Source organism: Battus philenor, unplaced genomic scaffold, assembly GCF_028537555.1.
Source record: "Battus philenor isolate CCGP_79_NKW_IND1 unplaced genomic scaffold, ilBatPhil1.0.hap1 SCAF_16, whole genome shotgun sequence".
Classification (NCBI taxonomy): Eukaryota; Metazoa; Arthropoda; class Insecta; order Lepidoptera; family Papilionidae; genus Battus; species Battus philenor.
Genome location: NW_027181678.1, coordinates 209,396 through 227,142, shown reverse-complemented (window position 1 = coordinate 227,142; position 17,747 = coordinate 209,396). Strand labels below are relative to the sequence as shown.

Sequence of the window (17,747 nt, the reverse complement as noted above, 5' to 3'; positions counted from 1 at the left end):
TTGGGGCGACGGGATCGCTCCACCGCTGTGCTCGGGTCTGCCTCCGTCGATCCATTTACATTGCTTATACAAATGAAAACGCCTATGTTCCGGATTACTAAGCAGATATTATCATCGTGTGATCGTCCACTGAAATGATCTAAAAGGTCTGCGGCTTTTCAACCTGGTGGAACAGTAGTATGTAGCGGCTCCTACGGGAGCCCTCATGCTTCGCTACCTTAAAAGAAGTCTTACGGTATGCGACCTCTGCGCCCTAACGCCTCGAACCCGCGGAATTTTCAAATGCCGTATGGAATGACTTTTCCTTGATGGTAAATAGACCAGCGCTACATTTCATAACTCTCTTCACTTTAAAACATAAAACAGCCCTCATTAGCTATGTTCACATTGTTATGGTTCAAAATCGAATCTCGGATTTTCGGAAAAACATGGAGAGGCCCGCTAAGTAAAATTCCAGTTGTTTATGTTTTTGATCCACATGCTAGTCAAGCAAAATCACGTCTCACATAAATAGTAAAGAACTTCGGGATCCCTATTTGAGCGTGTCCAAGGAGATCGATTTAAAATATCGCTTTACCGTCGTATATTTGCCCGTCGCAAGTAAAGAGCCGGTAAATATTTAGCAGCGGAGCGGGGGCTTCATAGAGCGTCTCCATCCGCGGCCGCGCCGCCGGCAAATATTGTCGGCGAGCTATGATATTGGCCATCGGAGCGGGTTATTGGATACCCTCGCCCGCGGGGACGCCATCTCTTTTAATATATTTACTTCGGAAGCGAGGCTGGACCCTACTAATATGGACGGATACTTTTACAATAGAGCGACTCCATACCTCGCTGTGAACAACTGAATTAATTTATTTCTTGGAGAAATACACGAAGTAGATTTTTAAATTCACGATTTTTAAACGGTTTTATTTAGTTCGATCCGTACGAAATTTGTTTATTTGGGTCAAAATTAGAAATTGAAATTTAAGCACCTTCCCGGTGTCAGATTGATCTGAAATTTGGTATACACACATTTAATTTAGATGACAATACAATATAATAAAATCAATAACATTATAAATCTAAGATGGCCGCCGATACAAAATGGCGTATTACATATTTTTCCACAACCACCACAATATGGGTATCAAAAAACCGTTTAATTTTAAAGTTTTTTAAATGAATTTATAACAACTCTGTTATCACTAAAATTATTTTGGTGTCAGCAACACATTTTCAGTGCAAAACAGTTTCACAGAATCTTCTTATACTACAGAGGACCGGTCTTATTGGAAATTTAGGAGGGGAGTTTATGTCCAGCTGTGGTATGTATGGCTGAAACAATAATGATGTGAAATTTTCAGTAGAAATCGACTTTAAATAAAATTAGAAAAGACCGATTTTTAAAATGCGACCGTAACACGAGATCACTTCGTATTGCCATGCTGCACGAAGTCGTTATGTAGAGCTATGAATACTCTGGTCCTGTTCTCAGTAACCAGGACTTTATGTAATAGTATGATAGAGTTTGTTGTGTGATCTTCTCAAATCAAGGATCTCACAACTATCAAGGACCTTCGCAGATTTAAGTCGACCTTTACCATTATTTGGAAGTTTAATTTGATTTTAGTTTTTAATAATTCGGGCTTTCTTGGCATTTCTGTCATAACGTACACAAATGATAAGAATGGATGAATCCTAATTATGTTACGAGAATACCAAAACGCAACATTTTTTTTTTAACAATAGATAATTTCCTTCTTTATTCATCTGTCTCAAATTCGACTTGCACCGATCAAAACTATTCCATTATAATAATGTTTTATTATTACAATAATTATTTATTACGTTATCTTTACGTCAACGATCAAGATAGAAAGGGAGAATGTGATAAAGATGTGAAAAGGCAACATCATTCGGATAAACACACTAAATATTTTATCTGTTCGGATACATAACATTAACATTATCAATATTTTAACCGGTCTTAGAAGCTAGTTCGTGTTTTTGCGGTATAAAAAACCATAAAATAGTAAAGGATTATTAAATGGCTTTTAAAAAATAATTTGCATAACAAAAAAGGACTTGTCGTCCACCAGCACGCCTGACGCCCGGTAGTTCAATATATTTAGGCGCCGTTCAAGTTCGCACATAACTTATGCCAGAACCCGTATCGCAGGGCTGCCACCTTCATAAAAATGTCTTGTTTAACAACTTCCATTTTAATTAATAGTAAATGGAAAATTGTGACGATACAGTATATCGACACAACCATGAACAGCTTACCCGTGAAACATCTCTGTACAGCATATACTGGAAATACAGAGCTCTTTATCTACCTACAACCTGCTTTCAACGTTTACTGCTATATTAGTGTCATATTGCTCGCTTGACTACTTGAAACGTTTTATAATTACTGGTAAAGTGGACGGTAAGAAAACGAGGAGTTGAAGATATCACAACAGCGGGAGTTACCAAATGGTGCTTTAATATAACAAGTATCGAAATAGGCAATATGAAAAGAAAAGAAGAGAGAAAAGAAAGGTTAATAGTTGGCTTACAACTATAACAAATAAATTATGCATCAAATTACTAGAATTATTATAGTTGTAATAAGCAAGACAAAAAAGTTAAAGTACCAATAATGGCAACTCTTGCACAGCAACGTACAGCCGTGCAGCTTAACCCCTTGTACAACGCTAATTTTCAGTAAGGGCATCGAAAGTTATTTGATTATTTTTTTATATATATCCGTTGGTTACATTCACTAGCAGTTATAGTTCAGCGGTAGAGGATTGACAGTTGCCAGTGTAGGTCGTGAGTTACATTCCCGAAATATCAATATATGATTCGTACTTTAATTATATAGGATTGCCACTGCTCACAAGCAAGTTTGCAGCGTGGCAGCAGCCTCCATCTCCTCCGCCAACCATAACATCAGACCACGTCGCCAACCTACTCTCCAGGAGTGGCTAGTACAGTACATCCTCTCATAGATATCTTCGGTGGAGGCCTATGCCTTGTAGTAGACGTTTATGGATTAAAGCGACGACGACATTGAATAAAATAGTAATTTAATAATATAATAAAAAATTAAATGAAATATACCAATAAAAATATAAATGCAAATATATAATAGTGCCATTGGATAGTAAATGCAAGTTAAGATCACCATGAGAGCTGGTTATCGGTGTCAGATAGAGCTGCAAACGTCAGCGGGCAGGCAATAGCAACCAGCCAAGCCCAGGTTCCAGCATCGGATGCCCTTGTGTCGGAATGCTAAACGGATATTACTGACAAGTGATAGCTCAAGCTGAGGTTCCCTCGTGATGGCCCTTGCGCTTAGTTACTCTATAGAGAGGTCACCGAAGCGATCTAAGAGCTCGGCAGCATCCTAATTTGGTAAAATAGTAGTTTACAGCGAACCGAGCCCAAGCGCCCCTGGGGGACTCACTCTGCGCCGTGCCACCTCAAGCCTGTTGAATCTGCAAATACCATTTGAATAGCAGTGAGAACCTGATAAAAAAGAAACGACGCCAGCAGAAAAAACGTCAAAAAATTGACAATGGTTTTGTTTTGGCCTGGCTTCTACCACACTTTTCTTTCTTTTTCTTCCCTTAACATACACGAGTAATGAATATAATTGAATTAAAGTGAAAAGAAAAATTAGCAACTGCGACCCGCGAGCTTTTCCGGCAGAGCTGCGCTCAAGAACAGTGCACTAATAAATTGCACCGGGATTATTGGATTTTAATTACCGCAACTCGAACGGGGCGAGCCGGGGCAGCCCCGGCCGGGACTGTCCGGGACAAATTGCATTATACTTTTATTCAATAACTTAGAAGACGTTCCTTTGATGAAACTATTTCCTTAGATATTCATTTCTTCTCACTTACTGCAATTACCTTCGCAAAATTTCCAATAACGGTTTAATATATTCAGCTTAGTTGTGCAAGTGACCAATACAAGGCAATTAGAAACTCTATTGACCCGCAATAAAATCACATCATCGTCTTTTCAGCCACAGGAAGTCTATTTGAGCTATGTTAATTTTTTAATTCATTAAATGTATAAATAAATACGAATTATACCGAATTTATAATACATAACTTATGTTTCCATACCATGGTCGTCTGGATTTAATTGCCTCATGTAATAAGACCTATATATTATAAAATATATATCTATATTTAGATATATATTTTCTAACATGTGTAATACAGAATATTAAATCAAATTAGAATAACAAGATTTTCGAAGCGAAAATATCATTATACTGCGTATATTTCAATGTTTCGTTTCATACACCATAGGTTTATTTTACACAAAAATATATTTCGGGAATCGATGGCCTTTTACCGTGAACCATAAAAAATATACCAATAATTATTATTCAATAATATATATGTGTATGTATATATATATATATATATTATATATTTAATTTTACATTTTGAGTATTCAAATACTTCTTTCAGTAAAATCTTTTTATGTATAGCATAAGTTACTTAAAAAATTATTATTCACTGTAATATTTCTTCTAGACGAATTTACCTGTGCTTTAATGCACTGGAATGGTTACATAGGCTTTTGAACTAAAAGACAGCAGAGAATAAAAATAAACAGAACATACATTTTTCGCTTTTTCTTTAATTTAATTAGTTTATTAAATAATAAAATATACTATATAGTATATCGAAATATCATCACAAGCGTGCATTATAATAATCAACTGTCGACTTTAAAGTATTTCTCGATGCAAATAATTTAGATTGTAAAAAATGTTTAATTTTTGTTCATTTTTGCACTAGAGTTGCATGCCTGTATTGCATCCTTCGGGTTAATTACGACTGTTTATAATTTTATTTATTTATTATTAGAGTTTAATAATATATTGTGTTTGTTAAAGTATTTTATTTTATTACCGTGATGTAGGTGCAAAAGCTTCCAGAATACAAAGCGTGGCGAGATATGCAGAATTCCTGGGTGCACAGTGACGCCATCTGTTGGCGCACTGCCCACACCAATACGAATGCCACACGTGCAGCCCGACACCTTCCGGCTTTTCATACAATACGTTTACACCGGCAAGGTACCACGATACATTATTTTGTTAAAACACTATTTATATTCATACGCAAATATTCTGTTTCTACGCTTTTGATTTATTTAACATAAAGAAATACAATTATAAATTGTTACAGCTTTTCTAAGCAAAGCATTTTTTGTATTTTTATCTTTAATTTTACATGATAAAAAATTTTCAAACAAATAATGAAGAAATTGGTCTACCAATAAAGCATAAAGTTTATTACTTTACTTAAATTAGCAAAAAAATATATATATATTTTTTCAAATGTTATAACAGATAGCGTTAACTATTAGAATAATATTTAACATATTGCCATGATATTTAAAATAGTTTAATTTTGCATTGAAAATTAATTATCTCGGCAGCTTTTACTGCAAGATTCCGGCGTGTTCGAAATGATGACCTTGGCGGCCGATTTGGGTTTGGAAGATCTTCGAGCAGCCTGCGAAGATCACGTTACGTCTACTCTGAGTGTAGAGAGCGCGTGTACTCTTTTAGCTGCTGCTATGGAAATACAAGATCGACCTGGTAAGAAACATGAATTTGTAATATATTTAATTATTTTAGCATCTTAAGTATGGGCGATGGTGGTGTAATGGTCAGCATAGTTGCCTTCCAAGCAGTTGATCCGGGTTCGATTCCCGGCCATCGCACATTTTTGCACTTCTATGTTCAATACTATTTGTTAATTTTTCTAACTTGTAATTACCATCTATTCTATATAGTTGATTAATTCTAAACACTATTCATTATTTATTAACTTTAAATATATCACTTGGAAGTAAAAATTTCAACATATTGTGATTAGGAACGATTTTTTTGTGATATTTTTACAAAGTTAATATAGCTGTAATAATTTTAGTATATAATTGATTTCTTGTAAACCGCACAGCACACAGTATTTCTATTAGTCGTTGAAATATTTTGCTAGTATTTTATACTATCGTAGCTTGATAGACATTGGACGATTTTCTAATAAAACTACTTCCGAATGTTTTAAAGCTTTTCAAATTTCATATCATTATCAGAAATTAATCTTAGGGAATTATAATAGCTAGAAATAAATATAACTGGCAATGTAAGCGGAAATTCTCCGACAGGCATTTGGCCGACACATTTGTTTTTAATGATAATTTTCTCTTTTACTTTATTTTTACTTTAGAATTGAATCATTAATGTGTACTAAATAATAGACAATTTTTGTAGTAAAAATTAACTTTACCGAACGTAAGTAAATATGTTCGATAAATAAACGTTATTTGATCTGTTGTCTGTGGTCACTATCTGTCAACCAAAGTTTTTGAAATGCCTTTTATTATTATATCCGGACAACACAGCATAACAGACTATTATTTAATTTATGTAATATAAATATAGAAACTGGAGAGAAAATGCAAAACTAGAACTTAACTTTTATAAAACTACGTTTATGATAATTAATCTATGATAGCGACGTCGCCATATTTGTTTCTCTATGTCAGCACGGCTTCCTTTTTTGACAAGCGCGTATTTCGCCCGGCTTTGGCGGTTTAGCTCTGTGAATAGTTTTAAATAAACAATAAAAACACAAAAATGGCTTACAAAGGCCCTCCGAAAGTACAAAAGGTTATGGTACAGCCCATTAACCTGATCTTCAGATATTTACAAAATAGAAGTAGAGTACAGATTTGGTTGTATGAAAACGTAAACTTGAGAATCGAAGGGCACATCGTGGGATTCGACGAATATATGAACATTGTGCTAGACGACGCGGAGGAGGTTCACGTGAAGACGAAAAACCGAAAACAAATCGGGAGAATTATGATGAAGGGCGACAACATAACGCTCATTCAGAATGTGAATCCTAACGCGTCCGTGTGATCAGAATTAGGTTATGTTACCAATAAATCGAACATTCCTAGACGATAAGTGAATTGTAAGGAAATTGTGCACGCAGTTCTATTTCTTCGTGAATCTAAGTACCGCGCAGGTTATTTTCCTCATTAAACTAAGATTTGCAAATCGACTTTCATTTGTTTTCCCAACAATCACTCGCACGAAGTGTACACTAGACTCTATTGTTATAAATTATCTGTTTATATGCATGTATGTAAATAATTTGAATAAATTTTGTGCAGTTTATAAAGGTTTGCTGGGATTTTGATTACATAGTTTATTATGACTTATGTAAAATATTTTTATATATACAATTTTTTTATCTATCTTCATTAAATCCTTAATAATTTATACAATACTTTAGCATATTTAATTTCACAAAGCTGTAATGTTTAAGATAAATTAAATGACTATCAATTATCATTAAATAAGTGAATGATTGAGATGCCAAGTTTTTGTACTGAAAATAAGACCAAGTGTAGTATAGTTAGATCATTAAATAATTAATTCTGTCAGTTACAATGTAGTGTTTTAGAAAGAATTAAATTATTATATCCTGAGATTGAGTGCTAGAGTATTATTAGTACTATGTTGTTGGAAGCCTGCTTTATGCTGCTTAAACAACATCATTGCTTGAACTTTAAGCTGTTATCTGGAATGTTGAATAAATACATATAGTAGAACAAACTTTTAAAACTAAAATTTTCACTTGATCCTGCAATTTTATTATCCGAAGATTTACTGACTAAATTTTATTTATATCTACCTTAATCATTTACAGTGACTGCTGGAATGTTATGAGAAGAAATCTGAAATAACTCAAATGGGACAAAACTAGAATCAGATTAAGCTCGCCTATATTGGCATTCTTCAACTTAAGCTTTCAAATACCCCATGCTCTGAAAATACAAACACAAATAGGTATTTTGTGGTAACTTCTCATTTGTGCACTCTTATCAGAGTGGTTGTGGTAATGCTCCAGTCGCCTCTGGGGCCCCCTGCTGCTCTCGCTAAATATTGCCATGACACTTTGTGTTTGGAGGAGTGAGAGCATTAGTTTACTGAATTTATTTCAAGCTTCACTTGAAAAATCATTCACACTTTTATTACAATTAACTTTTTAAATATATTTTATGATAATTTAGACATTGTACAGGAATGTATTGTATTACCATACAGTTATCTGCAAAAGAGTTATTAATTTTTATGAAGAATTATAAATATGTGCAACTATATTAGTTAAATGCAGTTTTCCCTATAGTTTGTTGATTTTATAAATAGTGTTGTAGTAACTTGTGATAATAAGGAGAACTGCATAATCACAAAATTAATTGTGATTGCATTTAACTTGGTTGTATTTCTCCTCATAATATTAATGTCATTGCTGAGGATTATGGTCCTAGGGAATTGTCTTTGGCTAGTACATGTGGACTTCTAATTTCTTCCATCATTAAGCTTCTGAACAGGTTTTTTATGGCTGCTGTATGGAGGTGTATGCATAACAATCAGTTTTATAGCTATTTGTTTGTCTTGAGACTAACACTCTTCCTTTAACATTCAGGTGTTGGACCAGAAATGGCAATGTAATAGCTAAAAATTTGCAAGAAAAAAATAATTCTGTTGTGCAGTTCCACCAAACTTGTTTGGCTATAGCTTCACTATGTTTAGTGTGCTATATAGTCAAAGATCCCTGCTGTTACATTGTTTTACCCGAGTGTGAGCTCATAGATTGCAGTTTACTAAGTATACGAAAGTATTTTAACTTTAAAATCATAATGAGCTGCACAGCAATATGGTTGCATAGATGGCAGATTCACTTCCTACAGAAAACATTACAATTAGGTTTTATTGTCTATGCTAGACATTAATAATGTAGTTTTAATCTCTTTGAAAAAGTTTATTAATTAAATTGATTTTAAGAGCTTTTTGATTCTGATAGCATTTTGAGTCTTGCAACACTTATACTACTGTACTGTGTTAAACTATATATAAAATGAATGTGTGTCTGTCTGGTACTCTATGGATTATATGGATAAAAACCATACAACTACACTACACTACACTACATCCCTGGGAAGGTATTGATTTTTTATCAGTTTTGGGTACCAACAGTGCCTCTTATTTTTTTTAAATATGTTACACAGCAATGCATAAATGGGTTCGCCTAGTACTGAATATATTAATGTCTATGATTATATTGATTGAAACAAGATCAACAAATGGTTGTATTAAACAAATATTTGTCAAAGAATGTGTTTGAATATTAAAATATTTCCTTTATTTCGCAGTAATAACATAAAGGTAACCGAACGCCAGTAAAAATAAAATTTATAACCTACTTTTTATTTGTTATTTAACGGTTTCTAGATTTCTGAGATCAATAAGCATAAGGGATTATTATAATGTAGTACTACATTACACACATTACAGTACTACATTTCTTATTTAAACGAATGAAAGAGTATATATTTTTTTAACTAACAGACCGAATTTTATTTAATAAAAAGTATATATGATTTTTAAATTACATTAAATAATATACATAATTGAGTTTGTGTTAAAAGTTAAATCGAAACATACGTAAACAAAGACATAAAAGTAATTTTATTTTAAAATACACGGTACAAATGTAATTAAAAATTTAAAATAATCCTTTAATACTTCATTTTATCTTTGTATGAAGTCAGAATGCGGGTCTACCAGTTGCTACCGTGTAGCAAAAGCACCGCCACTTGTTAAGTTTTGTTGTCAATTTGCAGGCGGCAAGAGCGCGTCGTCGTTCATGGAGCGCTGCATCGCCTTCATTGGCGACAACGCGGCGGACTGCGTTAAGACCAACGCATTCCTCAACCTGCCCAAGGAGGCGCTCATCAAACTTATTTCTTCGGACTCTGTACGGGATAAAAATCATTGATTCCATTCGCTCCTAACTAGCAATGTTCGTCTATCAGCGCTTTGAAAACATTGCGATTATTTTTTCGCAGGCGCTTTAGTTATAATTTATTTAATCAAAATTACGATATTTTGGAATAAATTTTGATGGCATCGAAAGGTTCTCGAGTAGCGACCCTGAGTCGGTACAGGCGGCGCGGGCGGTGCGGGTGCACTTGCGACAAAGGTCGCAGAATCGTAGGATACGGGCAACGCAAGGTCCGTCACCACCAACGTTGGGGGAGGCTGACATGTTAAATATGAAGCTTATTTTTTTTAAATATTATGTGGTTTTCTTACTTGGATTTATTAAATTTTTAAATTTATATGCACTTTAATATAATTGACAAGAAATAATTTAAATCTAAATCTATCTTTATAAATTTTAAAGTAAAGCAGTTATACTTCAAACGAGGATACCTTGATACCTAGCCATAACGCTCTTTTCTAGCAAGAAAGGTAAAGAATTTAACTGACAAAAAAGAAATTAAACAGTTTATTAGTTACAGTACAGGTATACGTTAATTTTGGTTTTAAGTTTACTCAATTTTAATTTGTTTGTTGCCCTTAAACACGTTCTTTAAAATGCATATTGCTAGTGTAAAAATGTAAAATATTTTTTCTTTTATTAATTAAGATATTATTAAGTGAAGGTTGGCAGCACCTTACGATAATGCTTAGATAAGCTTTCCAAATCGTAGAATAAGATTGCTTCTAAAGCGGAGCGTATGTGTTACAGCTGTGCCTGGAGGAGGAGGAGGTGTGGCGCTGCGCGTTGGCGTGGGCCAAACAACGTGCCGGCGTGACGCAGCCCGCCGCGCACTGGACGGAGGAGGAGCGCGCCCGCGTCTGCCTGCACCTGGCGCCGCTCATGCACCACGTGCGCCTGCTGCTCATTGGTAATCAGCTTCGCGCCCACTGATCACCTTACCTTACTAGCATTAGCAAAAAATCCCGCCATCATATCAGAAGTTTCCCATTTTGCCTGTTTAATGTAACATAAAATTAATCAATTTTATATTCATTGCTTTAAACGTAGTTAAAAGTGAACTAAATATGTACTATATATTTCAAAATTCGAAATATCTTTAATCAAATATCCATTTTTACGCACTTTCGAATCGTCAATTACTTTTGCCGGTCTATTTAAGTTTAAGTTAGTGAGTCAACAAACCGAGTTCCACACAATTAGATTGACTAAAAACTCTTGAACAATTTATTTAATAGTGTACTGTACTTTTAATTTTAGATTTAAACTAAGTTTTTGACATATTGTTGTACTGGTCAAAAGTACGATGTATCAGAGTTTTTTTTTGGCTCCAACTGTACAAGTGTTGTTGACGCGTTGTTTGGTTATCAGACAGCGCGGTGTTCGCGGAGGAGGTGGAGCCGACGGGCGCGGTGCCCATGGAGCTGTCGCTGGAGCGCTACCGGCGCGCCGCGCTGCACGCCGCCCCGCGCCCCGACCCCGACAAGCGCACGCAGCCCAGGTCTCTGTGCTCTAAGTAACATAGCCTAATAACAAGAATTCAGTACAAACAGGCAGGTATGCTGTCCCTATTGGAACCCAAAATAAAATCGAAATATATACAAATAGATAACAGAGATTCCTATTTAATGTCTCATTAACGAGCACACACATAATTTCCCTGCCTTTTTGGTCCACGACGGTGACTTCATCAGTATTTTTCTTTTCCTTTTGTTCCTCGTCATCATCATGTCAGCTGTTGGATGTTTATTGCTGGGCCTTAGCCTCCCTCTTTAGGTTTTCTCTAGAAGGAAGGAGTCTGCATTCAGGTGACTTTAATGAAATTGTCTGTACACCTTGAGGCTGGTCTTCCGTCTAGGTATATAACATAATAACCGTCACCATGACGACCTTGGGGGGAGGCAATGCGTCTACTGGCTGTGGTCTTAATGAGAGGTGAGGAACCTTGGTCCACTTTAATCTACCTACTGGAACTAATACTTTATCGTCTCTAGGTTTTTCTAAACAAAGTCCTGATGCGATTCCTACCCAAACATTGCTCTCCAAGTGGGATTAGTCGCGTAGATATTACATTGTGTACAAGTCCTGTCACCTGCCAGCGAGGTGGATCCGAATGTAATATTCAGTGATTGTATTCGGTCTCAGGCTCGCGGTAAATATGTTCGTGGGCTCCGTGATACTGCAGCAGGACAAGAGTGCATTCCAGTCCCTCATCAACAACTGGTAAGCTGCCTTCATTGCTTCTAAAACTTTATACAGCACAAATCAATATTTTACTTTGGCGTGTTTCTTGTTTTACAACAAATATTAAACATACTGTCAATTTACCAAATAGATATTACCGGAGTATAGAACCTTAGAAGCAGAGATCTGAAGTACTAGATACTTGATTTTTTATCCTAACTGAAACGTATCACTCTTCTACAAAAGAAACTACATTTATTCACTGCGTGAAAAGGTGTGGCACTCCGAAGCAGAGCTGGCGGCTGGTGTTCCGGGCCTCCGCGCACGGCTTCTCCGCGCAGGCCTTCCACTCGCACTGCGACGGCGTCGCGCCCGTTCTGCTGCTGGTGCAGGTAAATACCCTCACCTCGAGTACGACACGGGACTTTCCCTCAATACGTATTAATGTACGAAATTTAAATTATCCTTGTTTAAGTAGGCATTTACATGCAGAAATAATAAGCTGTCAGAAGCTAGAAATTCTAATCTGCTGAGACAAATGAACCAGAAACTTAAATTTAACAGAAACAGAAAATGAAATTTAACAATTTTTAATGTGTATCTTCCTTAAATTATTCACGTTTTTTTTCCTCACTTGCATATCTTCTCCTATACCTCGCCTTTCTTTCCTCATCTACATTCGTACACCACGGTTTTATATTTCAGAATTTTTGAGTGACGACCATAGTGGTAGAGGCATCAGGTGTAGGCTTTCACTAGGGAACAACGACATAGTCAAAGCCCGGTCTTAGTGGCGATCTTTGGGAGAGATCTATTCCTCGCTATCGTGTATCGCTGGCGTGGTGATCAAATAGTTTGAGGGTTGCCTTTTACATGTGTACGGTACCGACGTGCAGCGGGTAGTAAAAGTGAAGGGTACATGCACAGGTATAATGCGATGCCGGATGTTGATGATGATGATGATGTTCTGTTTCGGGCGTGCAGCTGCAGCGCGGCGAGGTGATCGGCGGGTTCTGCGAGGCGGGCTGGGCGGCGGGCGGCGCGGGCGGCTACGTGCCGGCGGAGCGCGGGCTGCTGTTCTCGCTGGCCGACCCGCCCGCGCGCTACCCGCTGCTCAAGAAGCCCTTCGCGCTCTGCCACCACCCCGAGTGAGTGTCCGCCCTGTACTCTGACCTAAAACTATGACACTTTTTATCTTAATATTTCTGATCGTGGTGTTTAAATGTTTCTTGCTCAACTATTAATTTCAGCGCCATCTATTGAAACTTGATTACTCTCAGCATAGTGTTTCTAAATTTGTATAATAATTAAACTGGAAAACTTGGGCTCGGATTATTACTTTTATAACTGTCACACTTGAACCTTTATATTATATGACTTAATTACTCATTTGCGATTTTCGACAGGAACCAGAATAATTGTCTTTCTGACAGACTGTGGACTTCGAGTAATGGCTAAAGTGCTATACGCCACTAATTTAAGCGTCACGCGATTGGAAAACCTTCATACTATTGTCACTGGTGTACAAACAGTAATGTGATTTTAATAGTATAATGTTCCGAAAGAAACATTCATACGGTTTAATTCACACAAACATAGGATTTTGAACCGGTCGTATGGCGGATGCATCGGTTTATGCAGCATCATGCTCATGGCGCGACTGGGTACGCAAATGCTTGAGCAACAAATCGAACTGAGGTCTGGTTGGATGTTGCTCTTTTAGGATATTATATTTAGAATCACGGCAGCAATAAAAATTTAATTTCTCAGTGATTTGGAAACAGCGTCATCTATCGAAAATATATTAAAACTTTTCACAAAGTGTTTGTCATTGTTATCATCGGCGCAGCTGCGGGCCGATATTCGGCGCGGGCGCAGACCTGCTGCTGACGCACAACTGCAACAGCAACGGCGAGAGCTACAGCAACCTGCACTCGTACGGCGACCCCGCCGCCGCGCCCGCGGCCGCGCCCGCCTCGCTCGCGCCCGACTACAGCTTCACCGTGCGCGACTACGAGCTCTTCACCTACGCGCCCTAGCGCTGCGCCCTCCTGTCGCTGCACTCCCACCTCCGCACTGCACATTTTACATGACATGAAACTTTATGATATTGGCTAAGAACGCTCTCCAATAATTTTAGAATAAAATCTTATTCATAATTCCTTTACCACATTCAACCTTAAATTAAACCACGAAGTAATTTTCTGGAGAAAAAGTAAGAGCAGAGATAAGTAGAATTATCACACATACAAATAGTAGGTATTGGTTTGACGAAGAGAATTTAAAATAAAAATGGATTTATTTTTATAATTAGGTGTTAAGAACGTGTATATCGCACAATTGTCAACCATACCTTGTAGTTAGTTTAGTAATAAAATGACAATATATTATTGAGCTGAATGGTTTGTGCGCCGTGCTGTCGACTGAAGTGTAAGCTAAATAAATTTCGAAGGCAAGCCACTTAAATATCATGCAGTGACATCTAGCGAACGCATTTAAAACTTATTGCTTGTCATGCCATATATTCCCGCTAGATGATGTTAATAAACTATTTCGCTTCTCGGTATATTTCACATCAATAAATATTTTTTGCTATGATATTTTGTATTTAACTTTTTTAATAAAGCGATTATTTACTGCTAATACATTTATTTATTTCTACTAACAAAAAAGCTGCGTTAACTAACTGTAAATACATAAATTATGTTTGGGCGTTTTTTTGTAATTTAATTAACGAGAGGAGATTAAGATGTAATTTATTTCTATATCCTCTTTATAAACAGTAAGTTAGAAGACAAAACGTGTGTTATTTATACGAAAAGAATTAAATGATGATGTCTCTGCAGAAATAGCGCTAGATGCCACTTTTACAAATCCAATGACTCAGAGTACGCAATATTTCATAAGAATTCTCCGCGGACAGTTACGAAATTGAACAGATCGTAACGGTAATTATTCATTATAGCTGCAATTATGACATATAGACACGTGGACATAAATGACTTGTGCTGTTTTTATTGGCTGTTGGGTTTTTGGTAGTTATTTTAATAAAAAAGATCTCTGAAACGTTTAGAGTCTACCGAAATGATTTCTAAAGGCAAAATTCTGTGTAAGATCTCCTTTATACCTATTACCACAGATGTACCCCATACCCGGACAACACATATCACTTTGCACGCAATATATAAGTTAGAAGAATTGCGACGGCGCAACGAATCTTAAAAGGACTTAACAAAATTTATTGATGGTCCCGCCTATCGTATAACTCGTGTATTCCTCGGGTAGGAATATGTAGGCATCCAAACCTATTTTTTACGACCAAACAAGGATATACTGTTGCTGTTATGGTGCTATAGTTAGCGAAGTAACTGACTTAATGAAGCGTGCCCTCGCGAGAGTCAAGGCCGGCGCACTAATGCATCACTGGGACGGCCCCCTGCACAAAAAATCTATTACGACTCTCTAAAATTACAAAATAAAGTGAGTAATCATTACAAAGCCGTAATGATTTCATCTAGGAGCACCTACGGTAACAATACATCACCGCGCGGTTTTTTTTTAACTCGTCAGATTCATGTTTTTCCAGTTCGTTGCCGATTACCATAATTAATAATTTCGCAAGCGCGCGGCACTGACCACACGTAAGTTCGTACAATCGTTCGGAATCTGTGTCGCGCACGCGTCGCAAGATGGCGGCCGATTCCCCGCGGTTTTCCCGCGGAAAGCGCGTCGTGCTCGGAATACCCTCGCGTGCCGCTTTCCTGTCGGCATTTCCGAACGATTAATTTTTAGTGATACTCGAACTATTTTTTTTTTACCTAAAATATCTAAATTGAAATAATAATCGTTACACCTGTACGTTATTTAAAATTTAGTTATCAAATTCCATTACATTTTAGAATATTTTTTTTGATTTGGCCAGGCGTTAATGGTGCTCATTCTTAAACCTCTTATGACCTCTAAACTCGTCAGTATGACCACCCACAAAATGAAGAGACGATCCTGTTAAGATCCTCGAAAGACGCTGAATGTAATTCGCTTCCGGTCCTATTGGAAATCTACAGGAGAGAGTCTTGTCAGGGTGTGAACTTTCTACCACCGAAATGGTGGTGAAGAAACTTGTGGCCAACCACGGGAGATTTGACTTATAGATAAGTTATTCCACTGGATTAGTTCTTAAAATCGCTCACCTAGACTCTTTATTTGGTGACTGAAGGTTATGGTCACAAAGAACGACGAGTAGACCTCAGCTTGCGCTGGTGAAATAAGGGTTGAGCATTTCAAATTAACGACTGCCTAAAGAACTGACGACATTGTTAAGGTCGCGGGAAGTCGATGGAAGCAGGCACCGCAAGACTGTTCCTATCCTTAGCGGTGGACGTCAATTAATATGGTGATGGTGATGAAAGGACTGAACCTTAACTCGATTGCTAGTGTATTACAATATTATAAGACTCCATACATGCATTGATATTCATAGTGAGATGCGCGTCACCTTACACGCTCACCCATATGTAAGGTGACGTGCGTGGGCTTGTGCGGTACTGTGATCAAGTTTTAGCCTGCTGAAGGTGGAGCAAAATTACTGGGAGAAGCACCGATCGCGTAGAAAAAGAAATCCAGGAGCGTGAGCGCAGTCGGTCTGCGACACTAAGGGCCGGGGCGCGTGACGCGGCCGCTCGTCGTCGAGGTGAACGTTTGTTTTGTTTACGCGCCGACGTCCGGCCGCGTCGTCACCAGCGCCCGCGCGCGAAATTATGCAATATTGATTCATATTCATGATTCGAAACAAGTTGCACCGCGGGAATATCTCTCGACAATTATTTTATATTCACATAATGCGTTCGTACTGGTATTTTAAATGTCCTTTCTACTTATAATAATCTGTTGTTTTAAATAGATTATGAGATTTTATTTTTGGATACAGAATGTAAGTATATATGTAGTAGCTCTCCTGCGAGTTAGAAGACAGGTTCAGGCTACTATTTTAACCACGACTAAGTAAATAACATAACTTAGTGCACCGGTTTAAAGGTGCGTAACCAATAAAACTGTTTTGTACTGGTTTTGTGGGTAATCTTCGAATCATAATGACCTCTTAGCAGATGTCACACTACCGCTGGAACCCTTGCTGAAATCGCTCCATCGGCCACCTCCACCCGTCTCTGAGCCTAATGGCGCTTTAGGGCTTGTCCATATAAGACAGGTTTGTTAAAATTCTGTGTCTGAATCTTGTGGCATTTTTTTACCTTAAATCTGTTTGTCAAGTCAAAAGACATTAAAAGTTTACTGTTTTCACAGAATTTGACTCACGCATGGATCAACGTCGACGAGAAACTGGTTCTTCTGACGAAATTAGGTTCACTGCAGGCCGCGTGTTCGAGTATTGAGCGACATAAAACGTGTAAACCTTGACCTCGTCTTGGAACTTCATTACTGCACAATACGGGCGATAACTAATCGATGCCTGTCCATCGCCAGCCGAGGAAAGCCACCTCATGTATGTCTGACTCACAGCGAATATGACGCATCAAGAGAAAATCGTTTTTCCATCGCATATTGCTCACATGGTTCTTGTTACATGACATAGCTGACAGCCCTGACTCTTACGAAGCTGTGAAAGTCAGATAAGCTTTCACAACCTAACATTGCGTAAATTTTGTGCCACCCTGTACTAATCGAATGCTGTGG

At 37.3% G+C, this 17,747-nt stretch overlaps 2 protein-coding genes and 1 non-coding gene across 3 annotated transcripts in view; all 3 read left to right on the top strand.

Annotated features, from left to right (window-relative positions):
- LOC137919404 (BTB/POZ domain-containing protein 19) overlaps window positions 1–14,108 on the top strand; it is a 29,268-nt gene extending 15,160 nt beyond the window's left edge. Inside the window, exons 2-10 of the mRNA XM_068762472.1 lie at window positions 4,921–5,077; window positions 5,443–5,605; window positions 9,712–9,845; window positions 10,623–10,782; window positions 11,244–11,373; window positions 12,018–12,095; window positions 12,331–12,448; window positions 13,041–13,204; window positions 13,906–14,108. Coding sequence (XP_068618573.1) covers window positions 4,921–5,077; window positions 5,443–5,605; window positions 9,712–9,845; window positions 10,623–10,782; window positions 11,244–11,373; window positions 12,018–12,095; window positions 12,331–12,448; window positions 13,041–13,204; window positions 13,906–14,095 — 1,294 coding nt within the window. The 3' untranslated portion in view covers window positions 14,096–14,108. The remainder of the gene's footprint in view (window positions 1–4,920; window positions 5,078–5,442; window positions 5,606–9,711; window positions 9,846–10,622; window positions 10,783–11,243; window positions 11,374–12,017; window positions 12,096–12,330; window positions 12,449–13,040; window positions 13,205–13,905) is intronic.
- Window positions 5,659–5,730, top strand: TRNAG-UCC (transfer RNA glycine (anticodon UCC)). The gene has a single exon. It is a non-coding gene; the product is annotated as a tRNA-Gly (tRNA).
- Window positions 6,555–7,078, top strand: SmE (Small ribonucleoprotein particle protein SmE). Its single transcript, XM_068762502.1, has one exon. The coding sequence runs from the start codon at window positions 6,650–6,652 to the stop codon at window positions 6,935–6,937; it is 288 nt and encodes a 95-aa protein (XP_068618603.1). The 5' UTR covers window positions 6,555–6,649; the 3' UTR covers window positions 6,938–7,078.
- Window positions 14,109–17,747: the final 3,639 nt, after the last annotated feature.

Bases quoted from the DNA above. Each gene is read 5' to 3' on its own strand.
- SmE (XM_068762502.1), top strand. From the start codon at position 6,650: ATGGCTTACAAAGGCCCTCCGAAAGTACAAAAGGTTATGGTACAGCCC.